Source organism: Malaclemys terrapin, chromosome 1 (assembly GCF_027887155.1).
Source record: "Malaclemys terrapin pileata isolate rMalTer1 chromosome 1, rMalTer1.hap1, whole genome shotgun sequence".
NCBI lineage: Eukaryota > Metazoa > Chordata > Testudines > Emydidae > Malaclemys > Malaclemys terrapin.
In genome coordinates, this window is record NC_071505.1 from 294,920,812 (window position 1) to 294,935,546 (window position 14,735).

The 14,735-nt window shown below is 42.9% G+C and overlaps 1 protein-coding gene across 6 annotated transcripts in view; it reads left to right on the plus strand.

Moving 5' to 3' along the window:
• Positions 1–14,735, plus strand: part of RB1 (RB transcriptional corepressor 1) — a 161,066-nt gene that overhangs the window by 79,615 nt on the left and 66,716 nt on the right. Inside the window, exon 18 of one of the 6 annotated variants that reach the window (XM_054014743.1) lies at positions 896–958. The exons of the other annotated variants lie outside the window; for them this stretch is intronic. Coding sequence (XP_053870718.1) covers positions 896–916 — 21 coding nt within the window. The 3' untranslated portion in view covers positions 917–958. Of the gene's footprint in view, positions 1–895; positions 959–14,735 lie in introns of those variants that run through there. 6 annotated transcript variants of the gene reach the window in all.

The window sequence follows — 14,735 nt, forward strand, 5'->3', positions numbered from 1 at the left end:
CTGTTTGAACATCAGAGGGTAGCCTGCCAGAAGAGAGGAGTGAAAAGCTTGCAGGGTTGCTTTCAGAACTAACAGTTTTGAAAAGGTGTCCTGCTCTACACTGATTCATTCATGATGAGAATATTTTCCCTCCTCTGGGTTATTTGTGTCCTTACCAGAGCATCAAAGGATACCCTTGTTTTACTTGAAACCCTCGATCCTTCTGGATGCAGACTGTTTGGAGATAATTATGGAAACCGTTAATATGGCTTCTTAATTCCTTATTAAGACAAAGGGATCATTGATTTGCCCTACGATACTCTTTTTCTACTGTTTGTTCATGCTACACTTCACTGACATATTTTTGATGTATGTATAGATTGATTTCAATTTGATGTGTTCAGATTGAATGGCATGAAGATTTAATTTTTATTTAAATTTGAACTAAGAAATACACCTCTCCAAGACTCTAAGAGCCCTTACATATAATTAAATTTAATCTCAACAGCATTAATCAGTTCCATAGGAATCTGGCTGACCAGCTGGGCCCTGTTCCCTTCTTCACCTAGGAAGCACACTCTTAGCATTCTTCAGAGACCCTTTCAAACACATCTTTTGTATTGTGCCTGGAAAATCACCAATTTTGGGCTATTTCAGACCCAGGGTAGGGGAGTAAGTTCCAGAGTCTCAGAGCCCTGGCAAAGAGCATCCTGCCTGCTGCCCCCTTTCTGGTAATGAGGGGGATCTAGCTTGAGTGCCTCTGCTTACCAAGTATGGCCCTAAGAGAGGCATTCTCACTGCACTGTTAAACACTTCAAAGTTTGATAAAACCCATATTTGATCTGGCATAAAAATTACATGGATTTCTTTCCTTCTCACTTCCTAATAACCGAAAATGCATTTCCTTTGTTCCCAGAAGGGTTACCGGGTGATTTAGAGTAAGGGTTACTTTGAGTGATTCTACAAAAAGAAACCGAAGGCACTGGGATTCTCTGCAGGTATGCACAAGCGCACACACTGGCATTTCCTGTCTCTCAACCTGCACTTTGTGCCTGCTTAGTCAGTGCTTACGATCAGACAGGTTATTGACATTTGCATGATTTATTTGCTACAGAGTAGGGTTCCTGGAAACGCTAGTGCTCTGCTTGTTTGAGTACCGTAGGAGACGGGCATGGCATACACGTGATCTAAAACATTTTCAGAAGATTTTTAATCCATCAGACATGATGGAATTTTTTTGGGAGAGAAAGTGGATAGTTTGTGGATTGCTTGTGACTAATTCTGTATAGTGTTTAATTACTGACTTCCTTTAAATATGTTGCTTTTTTAGTTTGACACTCTTATCCTGATTTATTTAGGAAAGTAAAAAAAAAAGTTGTATTTTGACTAGTATCATGAGTAAGGCTACAATTTAATCATAGGTATTTTTAGTACAAGTCATGGACAGGTCTCATGGTCAATAAACAAAAATTCATGGCCCTTGACCTGTCCATGACTTGTACTATAAATACCCCCTGACTAAATCTTAGCTGGCGGCTCACTGCCTTAGGAGGGGCTCTAGCGAGGCACCCCTGGGACTGCTGCCGGGGGCCAATGAGCTGCGGCTGTTCTTGCCACCCCTGGGACTGCTGCTTAGCCGATCCCGGGAGCCAGCTGCATCGGCCGCTGCTTGGGCATTCCCCAGCCCACCTGTGGGGGCTGCCTGAGCAGCGGCTGGTGCGGCTGGCCCTGGGGCTGTCTGAGCAGCGGCCGGTGTGGCTGTTGGGACCAGCTGCTTGGGTGGCCCTGGGGTCAGCCACACTGGCTGCTGCAGATGTCACGGAGGTTGCAGAAAGACACGGAATCTATGACTTCTGAGACAGACACAGAGCCCTAGTCAAGAGTCATGTAAAATTTCCAGAGGGTAGAGTTGGTTTACTAGAATATTGTTCTTATGGGGATGAGCACCCTTACCAGGTCTCTAACTTCTTCCATACAGCTATGCCTAGAACCCCTCCATGACCCCTTATGCTATGTCTTCTCTTTCCCCTCCTTCAAATCTCACACTTCTTTCCATAACTTCTGATAAACATATAGTGATTGCAGTCTGTGTGTATACCAGATATTCCATTAAAGCCATTTAATTGAAGTGCAGTGCTCTTTTTACACAGCATATTACAGATTAATGTAATAGTGAGTATTTGCTGGCACATTTAAGACCGCTAAATATACATTTAAACTAGTTTAATGCATCCTTTAAAAGAAGGCTGTACTGTGGGTAAAATGTAATTGCATAGTAAATTGCTGACGAATACATTATTAAAATTCCCCTGAGAGAAAAGAATTTCTTCACTGAGCATATACTCAACCAGTATGTCAATGAAACCAATTTAAGCACACATATATCAGTATTTTTGGATTATAGCAAGGTTGAAATGTAAAAAACTACATGAAATAGTATGTAATTTTAAAGACTGTGGTAATGCATGAGGGAGCAGAGTTAAGGTTGTTTTTGCAACCTTAACATTATTGCTTTCAGACTTTCCTGTGTGCTAACTATACAACTGAAACGTTCTCGATATTATTTTTCTTAAATTAGGGTGGGGTGGGAGTAATTCCATGATGTTGCACTATTGGGCTAAATGCCACCAAAATATACTGTTCCACACACCTTAGATGCTTCCCTGTCCTGGAGACCTCAGGAGCTGTACAACTTTAACCTTACAAAAGAAACACTGAATAAGGGCTGCTGTCATTGCATGTACTTAGTACGTTTTTAATTACACGGTTAGGCTAGCCACACACTTTTGGAGCAACGGAAGGCTATGCTGCATAAGTTGCTTCAAATATTAAAATATTATACCAGTTATACTGCACATGCTCAATTTTCAAAGGTTTAGAACTAAGCATATCAATACCAATTTTTACTGGACGCTGAAAAGCGCTCCCAAATTAGGGGTATTTCCATGCCAAATTTCAGCTTTCTATCCCCAGCAATTGTGGTCCTACAGAAGAGTCTGCAAGATATTTTTATTTTGGGAAGAGATTTTTCACCTAGCTAGTACTCAAAAACAGCTGCATTTTTCTTTGTTCGACCCCCAAATGCTCTCTTCCCCCCTGGCCTCCTTCCCCCCAAAAGAGGCACAGACTGAGCCTAGAAAACTTCAGCCCCATAGCTGAAAGTTTTGGAAGATTATTAGCAACTGAAAACATAGTTAGAATGGAAATAATTGTATATTATAATAAATGTAGTGATTGCATTCACTTCTGCTATCAGATAATTCAATCATTAATTCATTGAATTAAAAAAAGAATAACTATGTGTCAAACTTAGTTAAAATCATCATGTTTCCAGAAACCAGTCTTTGGTACTTAGTTGTTAAATATATTTCTAATTTTCAAAATCCAGGCTATGGAAACCGGCTGTCAAGTTCAAATGAAACCCCATTATTTCCCCAGGAAGTTTGACATGCATTAAGCCAGAGGTGGAATTGGTCATGCTAGTGCTAACACAACATTCATAGATTCATATATTGCAGTAATAATGAACCATCTCAGCCCAACCCTGTTAAAAGGTGCAGCCATCATGATATAATTTTGATTCAAGTACAAACACAACCAGAAATGAGTACTGAATAGCCATCAGCAACTGTGCAGTGCAGCACTTCATAATGTATGATGATTGTTTGTTCAGTATTTTTACCTAATTGTACTGCTTTTTGTATGCACAAGTTCAGAATTAATTTGCCTCTGAATAAAGGAATTTCAGCTAGTCATGAAAAGACAAATTAAGGGGTTTGTTAGCATGATAAAATTCATCGGTAACAATAAGTGCTGTTAGATTTCCTTTAGGCTACTTCTTGGAAACAGTTCTCACTGGACTTGCTTCTGATTTTAACCTCTCTCTTCCCCTTAGAGAGATTATTTTTTATAAAATAAACTGCAATACAAACATTAAAACTGAGAATTTTAAGAATTTACTTTTTATTGTGTTCTGTGTATTTACTATTTTATGTTTATCGCAGCTTGTAAAATGGACATGAAAAAGCTTAACTTTAATTTCTGGTCAGTTTCAGCTTTTTATATATTACCACAAATTTTGAAATATCTGTTCTGCAGATGCTTTAGGGGAATGTTTTTAAAGTTGCTACTGGAATTATTTTTTAAATTTCTTGGAAACAAATTTGTTGCTCTTAAGTCTTGTAGAAGTTGGTTTTGCAAAGCCTGAATTTTGATTAAGGGCTTGTCTACACTGGCAAGTTTCTGCGCAGTAAAGCAGCTTTTTGCACTCAAATTGCAGATGTGTACACACTGCCAAGCCACTTTGTGCGCAGAAACTCCTCAGTTGCAGCGCTGCAAAAAAACCACCTCAATGAGAGTCGTAAGACTATTTGTGCAGAGGCTCCAGCGCTCTGTTGCCACTGTGAACACTTGATTGCGTTCTGCACTGTAATTGGCCTCTGGGCTTTCCCATAATGCCTCAAGTGACCGCTCTGCTCATTGTTTTGAACTCGGCTGCCCTGGAGATATGCGCCGCTCCCTTTCAGGCACCTTTTCTAACAGCTGTTGTGTGCTATGCTGATCTGCTCCGGAACACACAGCAAACCATTAATGTGGAATACTTGTGCTGTTGAACACAGAGAGGGGTGTGTGTGTGTGTGTGTGTGTGTGTGTGTGTGTGTGTGAGAGAGAGAGAGAGCGAGAGCCCAGCAAACCATTAATGTGGAATACTTGTGCTGTTGAACACAGAGAGGGTGTGTGTGTGTGTGTGTGTGTGAGAGAGAGAGCGAGAGAGAGCCCAGGGAGGGAGGCGGGGGCTGATGGGGTTTTTCCCTGCCTCAGGACTGGTTGCTTCATGATGCTGGCTGAACTTACAACACAGCATGCTGTCACACTCTGTCCCCCAAAACACACACATTCTCTCCCCCCCACCCCCATACATACATACACACATTCTCTGTCTGTCTCTCTCACTCTTCAGTTGAAAAGTAGCTGGCAATGTAGTAGGATGCCCATGGAACAATGGGATTGGGAAACCTGCATCGTGTGACACTGTGCCTGCTCCATGAGGTATTGCAAACCCTTTCCAAAGCATCCTGCAGCCAGTTGCACAGTGGGCTAGCTACCACAATGCACTGCTGTCTTTGCCGTTGCAAGAGCTGCTAATGTGGATGCGCTCCAGTGTCACAAGGAGCACAGTGTGGACACGCAACAGTGGTTTAATTCCAGCATTTTAATAAAAGTGGTATAACTTGTGGCGCAGAAAGTTGCCAGTGTAGACATATCCTAAGATTGATGTGACTGTCTCTTTAAATATGAAAGTTAAATGATACCTGGACCAAATTCTATTGTGTGATAGCAATGCAGCTCCTCTGGGTGAAATTATGCTCAGTTACACAGGTTATCTAATGTAATTATTAAATCCAGTGGAGTTATGCTGGGTTTATTAACAGTTTTACCTGATATATCTGAACCACAGCCCCAAATAACTGTCTCAGAGGTTATATGACACTCCCTATTTATTGCTGCATTGTGATGTGAGCCATTTTGTGCTTTACTTTCCTATGGAAGTCAAAAAGAAATTCTCACTAGTCAGAAAGGCAGGAGTCCCAATTTTTTTTTTTCAGTATGCTCTTTATTCAGCCATATTCATTCTTTTCTAGCACTCAAGGTGATAGCTGGTCAGAATTTCCAGAGGAAATTTCACCATTTTGAAATTTGGTTCTGTTCTGATTCAGAATGGAAACAAATATTTTCAGATTTTCCTGCAAATGGGACTTCTGTAAAACTTTCATTTTGAAAACACTGAAACACGTTGTCTAAAACTGCGTGTTCCCCAGGTTCCCTAGCAGCTCCTGACTTGAATAGCAGCAGTGAAACTGGCAATTATTTGCATTGTTGTTGTTGCCATGTTGGTCCCAGGATATTAGAGAGACAAGGTCTGAAGTAGACCTGCTCTGTGTAGCTCAAAAGCTTGGCTCTTACATCAACAGAAGCTGATCCAATAAAAGATATTACCTCACCCACCTTGTCTCTGACAAGAATAATATCAGTTTCCGTCAGGAACTGCTAGGGTTTCCAGGGTCCTTGGCTTCAGGACAGCCCAGTGACCCCAGATCTTCCATATTCCTGGGCCAGCCAGCTTACTGAACTGTTTAACTCACAGGCCAGCTGGCTCCCTAGGCTGCAGGAGTTGCCCCAGGAGCCTGATGTCCTGGGCTCCCAACTCCACACCAGTCCTTTCGGTGGGCCACTGAGGAGTTGGGCAGGTGAGCTTGCAGGCAAGTTTTGAACCTGGCCTGTGTTCCATTGGAAGGTTAGTCGAAATTGGCATGTTTCCACAAAATGTTTAGCTTTCAGCGAATTCGCAGTTCCCAATGGAAAACCATTCAGTCGGAAAATTTCTGACAAGTTCTATTCAGTGGGAATGCAGTATCTGATTGTCCAACTGAAATGTTACCACTTGTTGCTTGAATTTGAGTTTCCTTCTTGGTGGACATTTTCTTTCTTTCCCTGGGTACCCAGACATTTAATGCTATAGTCATAAAGTGCACGTGTTGCTAAATTTGTAGACCACAGAGTGGCATTGCTGTATTTACTCTATTAAGTGCATTATTAATGGTATTTCATGTATAGGCATGATTGTTTCAATGTATGTTGTGGTAACCTTTGGATAATTGTTTTGAAATTGCTTATTTTTTTTGTTCTCAGTTATATGAATTAATTATCCTTTTTGTGCCAATTAAGCTTATAAATATAAATTAAAAATATCAAATGTTTTACTATATTAAAATATTGTGGTAGTGCCCCGAGGCTCCCAGTTAGGGATCAGGACCACATTATGGTAGGCTCTCTATATACATTATTTCTAATCATGTATTACACATGGAAAGTAATCATAATCACACATTTTCAGTGTTTATTTCAGCTATTCATTTTTTCTCCCTTCCTCCATCTCTCACTCTGAATAGCTCGAACACCACTTGGTATTTCCTGTAGCTTCCCTCCCTCAAAGTGAGACTACGATTCCTACCCCACCCATGTAAATATCAGCAGTATTAACAGCATGTGAAACTTTGCCTCTGTTTAAAAAAAAAAAAAAAAAAAGCTTTACAGTAGGCATGTCTATGGGCTGATACAAAAAGAAAATTCAGTACTGTGGTTGCTCACAATACTCTGATAATTGTTTAGTTTCATCACAATATAATTCCTATGTATAGTACCGTGGAAGCTTTAAAGGAACACTTAAATTATTCTTATGAGAGGAAAACAAAAATCCTGTTGTGTTGAGCAAACATTTAATGAGCTGCTTTAGGAGGATATTATATTTAGAACCAGCATTTATTGATACCCATAATATACATTAAATGTAAAGTATAATGGGCTAAATTGAGCCTTTAGATTCCTCCCTGAATATGGGGCAGTGTATAGTTGGCTTCCCCAGTCTGGAAAATAATTCTGGACTAGGACACCTTCCGCTGAGAATTTGCTGCATCATAATTTTAAAAGATGCAGCATAATAAAAGATGCAGCATATTTCCTCCCTTTGTGTCCAGCCAACTCCATTGTTTGCTACTTTAACTATTTCGGCTAACAGACTTCTTAAGTTCCTTTTGTTTTAATAACTTTAAGAAATGAAAATTTGAACAATTTGCATTAGATTTACATGTAAGTATAAATATTTCTAAACAAAAACCCCTGTGGTAGAAAGATGGTAGATCCGTCATTACCTACCTTTCAACGGAGGAGAGTCGGAGTGCAAAATTTTATTTGCAAAAGTCCACTTGTTATCATCCCACACCGGTAATAGTTATATTATTTAACTAAATCTTGCATTTCTAAATGTTACAAAATGAAAAGTAGTTTAAAAAAAAAAAATCCTTCTGACCTCAATAAATAGAAATTCTGAAGGGCTTTGAGCCATATAATCAAAGCTGTTCCTCATCTTCAGTCGTGGGAGTGCAAAGGCTACCACACTCGGTCTTTGCCATCATTACTCTCATTTTATTGCTAAGCCCTGCTACACTGGAATAACAAGGTCTGCAACATACTGCTGATACAGCTAGCAGATATCTACACTTCAGTCACTGTTTTCTTCATTTTTAGAAAAGTAAAGCATCACAACTGCAGCATTTGTTATAGCTAAAGCTACTTACAATTGAAGGCAAACAAAATTCATTGTTAACTACAGGATCACAGGAGCTGTGGCTCTTCATATTTCAGTAGCTCTCAACTCACTTGCCTGGATTTGCTCACTCTTTGCTGCACTTTTTGGTGTAAATCTAGAATAGTGGTTCTCAACCTGCAGCCCAATCAGCACACAGCTGTAGCCCATGTGACATCCTCAGGGCCAGACAGGTACTATTGGATGCGGCCCACAGTGGCCAATAGGTTGAGAACCACTGATCTAGAGTAATAGATACAGTGTGTTAGAGTCCCTGCCAAAAACAAACAAAAGACTGTAAAGTATGGAACCAGTAGGCACAATGCTGCATTTTTTCACTGGAGGATAGCAACTGCTGCATGTGAAATGGAGTTAGCATTGTATTCTCAAGAGAGTGGATGTAATGATCAAAGACTGCTGTGACTCGAATTTATCAGGAAGGAATTTTTTTTATTCAGACTTAGCAGTTCATTGTAAAAAGAGAAATTAAAATTAAGAGTGTGTGGAAAAGGGTGGCTTTAAAGAACTCATTCTTCATGTAAAACTTTGGAAAGTATACTTTAGAAGTCTCCCTTTGTTAGTTGTGGCAGAGTGTGATGGGAATGGGGTAGTCTACTCACCGCTAGGAATGGTGCCTTTTCCTCGCCGTTCTGGGGAATAGCCCCTTCCCTCGGTTGCACGCTGTCTCTCTGCCTCTCTATCGGGATCTGAAGCCCCTCTCTGGCTCCAGGAGCTGCTGCAGCCTTTTCACGACACAGCTTTCCAGCCAGGCCACTTTATTCCCCTTCCGGGATAATAAAATCTTCCTTCAGCAGTCCTAGGCAGTCTTCCTATTCACTGCCTCATGGTGCCACTGCCTCAGTGGCTGGCAGGGGAATCCAGGTATGCCCATATCTTGAATACTGTGTACAGATATAGTCTCCTCATCTCAAAAAAGATATACTGGCAGGGCCGGCTCCAGGCACCAGTCCACCAAGCATGTGCTTGGGGCAGCGCCTGGAGGGGGGCGGCGGGGCGGGGCGCTCCAGCCCGAGAGCGGGCCGCAGCGGACTCGCCGCCCTCCCCCCGGTGCTCCGGCCGGTCGGGGGGAGCGGAGAAACGCGGCGGGCTCGCCGCCCTCCCCCCAGCGCTCTGGCTGCCGGGGGCTCTCCGCCCTCCCCCTGGTGCTCTGGCCGCCGGGGAGAGCGGAGAGCCCCAGCCGGGCTCTCCGCCCTGCTCCCGGCGCTCTGGCCGCCGGGGAGAGCGGAGAGCCCCGGCTGGGATCTCAGCCCTGCTCCCGGTGCTCTGGCCGCTGGGGGCTCTCCGCCCTCCCCCCCGGCGCTCTGGCCACCGGGGAGAGCGGAGAGCCCCGGCCGGGCTCTCCGCCCTGCTCCCGGTGCTCTGGCCACCGGGGAGAGCGGAGAGCCCCGCCTGGGATCTCAGCCCTGCTCCCGGTGCTCTGGCCGCCGGGGGCTCTCCGCTCTCCCCCTGGCGCTCTGCTGCCGGGGAGAGCAGAGAGCCCCAGCCGGGCTCTCCGCCCTGCTCCCGGTGCTCTGGCTGGTCGGGGATTGCGGGCCCGCGGCCGGGCTCGGCGCCCTCCCCTGCCACACTGGGGGGGCGGCGGGTGGCTTTTTTGCCTAGGGTGGCAAAAAAGCCAGAGCCGGCCCTGTATACTGGCATTAGAAAAAATTTGGAGAAGGGCAACTAAAATGTTTAGGGAGTTGAAATGGGTCCCATATGAGGAGAGATTAAAGAGGCTAGGACTTTTCAGCTTGGAAAAGAGGAGACTAAGGGGGGATATGATAGAGGTATATAAAATTATGGGTGGTGTGGAGAAAGTGAATAAGGAAAAGTTATTTACTTGTTCTCATAATGTAAGAACTAGGGGCCACCAAATGAAATGAATGGGCAGCAGGTTTAAAACAAATAAAAGGAAGTTCTGCACATAGCGCACAGTCAGCTTGTGGAACTCCTTGCGTGAGGCGGTTGTGAAGGCTAGGACTGTAACAGGGTTTAAAAGAGAACTAGATAAATTCGTGGAGGTTAAGTCCATTAATGGCCATTATCCAGGATGGGTAAGGAATGGTGTCCCTAGCCTCTGTTTGTCAGAGAGTGGAGATGCATGGCAGGAGAGAGATCACTTGATCATTACCTGTTAGGTTCACTCCCTCTGGGGCACCTGGCATTGGCCACTGTTGCTAGACAGGATACTGGGCTGGATGGACCTTTGGTCTGACCCACTATGGCCATTCTTATGTAACCCAGGCCTGCCCTCTACTCCAGGTTCTGGCTCACGGACCCTCTAGCCAGCAGTCAAGATCTGTTCCCTTCTAGACCTTACTGCTTTTCCCTGAGCCCTGTCCTACCTACCTGGCCGCCTCCCTCTCTGGATTGGCGAGCCCAAATGCACCTCCCCTTCTCCCAGGGAGTGACTGTAGACTTTCCCAGCAGTCCCCTTTCGCTCTCAGCTCCTGGGCTTTCTGCAGGCCCTTCCACCTGAGCCTGCTTCCAATGAATTCCCTGCTCCCTGGCTTCTCCTCCAGGTGCAGCCTATGGAGTTAATTGGTTCACCTGGCCATCTTAACCCCTTCCAGTCCTGTATGGGGTGGACATGCCATGACACAGAGATTTTCATGTTCAAAGTACTTAATGTATCTAATCCACCTCACAGCTGTGTGAGGTGCGTAGCTGCATATCAGAGCTGGCCAGAAAATGTTTTTTGTTTTCCCCTATGTAAAATTAAAAACCATTCAGGTTTTGGCTTTTCAGTTTTACAACAACAACAAAAAATCATATCTTTGAGTAAAGCAGATATTTTCTGCAAAATATTTCATTTAGGCAAAAATTCTGTCACAGTTCTGATGGAAATTTTTTTGACCAGTTCTATCTGTAATCCCCATTATAGAAGGGGAACTTCAAAAAATAAATTATTAGTTTGAGGCCACAGAGGGTTTCAGTGTCAAAGCATGGATTAGAATTCTGAGCTTCCTCATTCTTTTTTATTTGTTACTAAGGTCATATGTCTGAAATGGAAAGGAGGCTGTCCAGTCTCTCCCAAAAATGTCCCTTTGCAGACAGGGCTCTGTTCCCAAAGTTTCATCCATGTTTGATGTATTATATTGAACATATTACAAAAGTTTACTGATCCTACAGAGAAAGAGGTAAGGGAAGGTGTGGTTGAAGTTGAAGCAGCCTTCATACCACTCACATATACATTATCTTGTCTTCAGCTGAGAAGCATTTAAAATCCCCCGTACATACAATTTGAAATATTAAATGGACATTGTCAAGATAAAGATCAAACTCAAAACATATTGTACTGATCCTTGCTTCTGACCAAACCTTAGACTGCTAAAGCAGAATTAAAACAAAGTTTAATTGATTTTCAAGCAAAATTAATTTACTCTCAAATTTATCATTTTTACTTCAGATTCTCAATACTGCAGTGTTTGGGGGTAGCAAACTCAGCATAGATGTGCTAATAACTTCTAAACAACAGTTTCCATTTCGTTCTAAATCAACTACAGAAACATTTCTATTGGTCTTGGCTTTTTAAATGTGGGGAGAGTGTCCTCTTTAGCTTTCCATCCCAACACTCAAACGCTAGTACCCTAAGGTACAAATGATTAGATCTAACAAAATTAGAACTTATCTGAATTTTCAGATCTATTGAGGTGTATAGACCTTAAGATAGATTGACTGTTGGGAATTCAATGAACAAATAAAATTTCAGCTGTAAAATGACTATAGAAAATAATTTTGAGGACAAGATGGTAGAGTGGGTTAATACAATATGGTGGGATTTTCAAAAGCAACATAGGCACAAATGTCTTATTGAGTTTTGCTGGGGTTTTGCTCCGAAATCACTTAGGTGCTTTTGAAAATCCCAAAATAGCCAATATGCAGGTTTTGGTCACAAGTAAAAAACAGGCCAAGAGTATAAACCTTGCTTTAACTTTTAAAGTGCTTTTTCAGCATTGAAAAATAACTGTTAAAATGCCTTTTTGAGCTTCTATATTTATTGCCTTTTAATTCGTCCATATAAGCTTGTTTGTTTACAAATAAAAATGTTTTTTTAACTCCCTGTCCTGCAAATTCAGCCTGGAATCTGAAAGTCAAGTTGATTTATCTCTGGATCACAAATAATCACTCAAAAACAGTCTTCATTCAATGAATGTTTGTTTGATGTATGAGCCAGAATAGTGTCTAGTACCGTCTCTTAGCTTTTTGGCTGTGCAGTACTCCTAGGAGGGAAGTAATTTAAAACTTACTTTTGTCACTAGAGAAAGCATTTGACTCTGAATTAGCCCAGGAAGAAGGTGTCTTAGCTAACTATTGTTTTTATTCACAAATCTGACCATAATGACACCACTTTAACAAGTTAAGGCTGCATATGAGCAACTTCCTCTATTCTTCTCTGCTACATTTTGGCCGCTGTGAGGTTTGGAATTAATTAAACTATAAAAGTCATTCTGCAGACCCTTGAAAAGCAATGGCAACGTTTTCCAAAATAGGAACTTCTGGCAATCCCCCTTATAGGTGCCTAAATATGGACTTAAGAGCCTAACGTGAAGCTCCAATTTTAGAAAACTTTGGCCAACGTACCTATAAATCTGCACTTATTCTGGCTGTGTTTGAGATGTTACCTCTGCTGACGGTAGAATTTGCCTCATCTGAGATCTAAATAATATATACTTTATCTATATCTATACACACGCAATACTGTCTTTATTACTCATTCTTACAATACCTGGAAAGCGAACATCTCTTCCTTGTGAAATGACTGGTGTCTAATATTAATATTTTTCTAAAAGTTTAAATTAGGGCCAGAGCTAAAGATTTTCTTGCCATTGTGAAGCACAGGTAACAAAAATGAATATTTTCTTGTCTTTAGTCCCATACGCAGATTTTTAAGACAATCAAGTAAAGGCATTGCTATGAAGTTAAAGTGACTGTAAGCTTGCTAAGGTAGACATGGCCTAAATCTGTGCTTAGGTGTCTACATTTTAAAAATTGCTGAGCTGCAGATGCTCAGCACTTCTGAAAATCAGGTAACTTTATTTAGGTGCCTGAGCATGATTTTAGTAAGCGAACTTTTTATGCACACTGGTTTAAAACTTTTGGCCTAAGAATCTTGCCTCAGGGACACAGAGGGGAGATGGTGCCAAGGTTAGGATTGGAACTCAAGAGCTCCTAGTCCTGTGCTTAGACCTGCGGCTCTTGCAGCAAATTTTTTGGTGGCCTCAGAGTGTGGCCAGCAATTCTAAAATAATTATTTTTTAGAAAAAAACAAATATGCACATATACACATCCAAATTGTAATTTATTTATGTAGGGTTTTTTTGCAGACTCAATAATAAAAATAATATACAGTTGTCTTTATTCTTTACTGGACCTAAACACAACAGAAACATCCCCACTGGCCCCTGCTGCCTCCCCCATTCCCCACTGCCTCACCGGGCTCCCCACCCCCCTATTGCTGCCGGGCCCTGCTTCGTTCCCCTCGCTCCCTCCCCCATTGCCCTGAGCTACCTTCCATGGCCTCACACCCCAGGCCCACCACACTCCTTGATTCTTGACCACAGCTCACCTATAAGGCTGGTCCTGCTGAAGCTCCGATGCCCTGGGGTTGAAGCCCAGAGCCAGATCCCTACACCTACAAGTGGAGCCCTGCGGCTGAAGCCCCAAAGGCTCACAACCCCTGAGAAGGTGGGTCGGGAATCACCAGCTGCCTATGGAGTCCAAGTTTCTTCTTGTGCTGTGCCCACCAGCCATATGTGTCTGCAGAGGCACTGCCCGGAGCCCGCAGGAGGCTGTGCAGTGCAGGGCACCGATCCCCTGTGGGCGACACCAGCAAACACCAAGGCAGCTCATCCAGGAGCAACAGCTGGTCACTGCAGGGAGGGGCTGCTGTTCCTTTCCAGCCATTTCCACCCAGGACTCCTGGGCCAGGAGGCTGTTGTGGCTTCAGAAAAATCTGCTGGTGGCCACATTTGAGAGAGGCTGGCTTAGACCATCTTGCAGTGAAAATCCTGAGAGTACAATGTGGGAGGAGCTACAGTTAGCGTATGTGTACCCTGCAATCAGGGATGTGACTGAGGTACTCTTAGATCCAGCTAACTTGGATAATAGCAGTGAAGCCTCAGTTGCTAGCTGCTCCTGTATATACTTAGAGTCCTGGGTGGAGTTGTACAGCTCATGGTACCTGGAGTACAGACCTTGGGTCCTGGGCAGGGTTGTGCAACTAGTGCTGCCATTGCTTCACTGCTATTGTTATTTGAGCTAGCCAAATCAAAGCTAGCTTGGATATGTCCACAAATGCTGCAGTCACACTTCTGATTGCAGTGTAGATACACCCTTAGTGTTTGGCTTTGTTTTTTTAAATGATACCTTGGAAAGTCTGTTTTAAAGGGCAGTTCCCTTGTGTGCAATTTTATCTCTTCAGCCTGTTCTGGCCTCCGGGCCAGTGATTCTGTATTTATGTAAACTTCAAAAAAGCTACCCCATGTCACCCCACCACATTCTGGGAGGAATTGGGGGTGGGTTCATTGTGCTTAACTTCTATGATATAGGGGTGTCATGCCACAATTAACTTTCCAGTTAATTGAGTAGCTTTGCCTAGCTGAGAACCTAG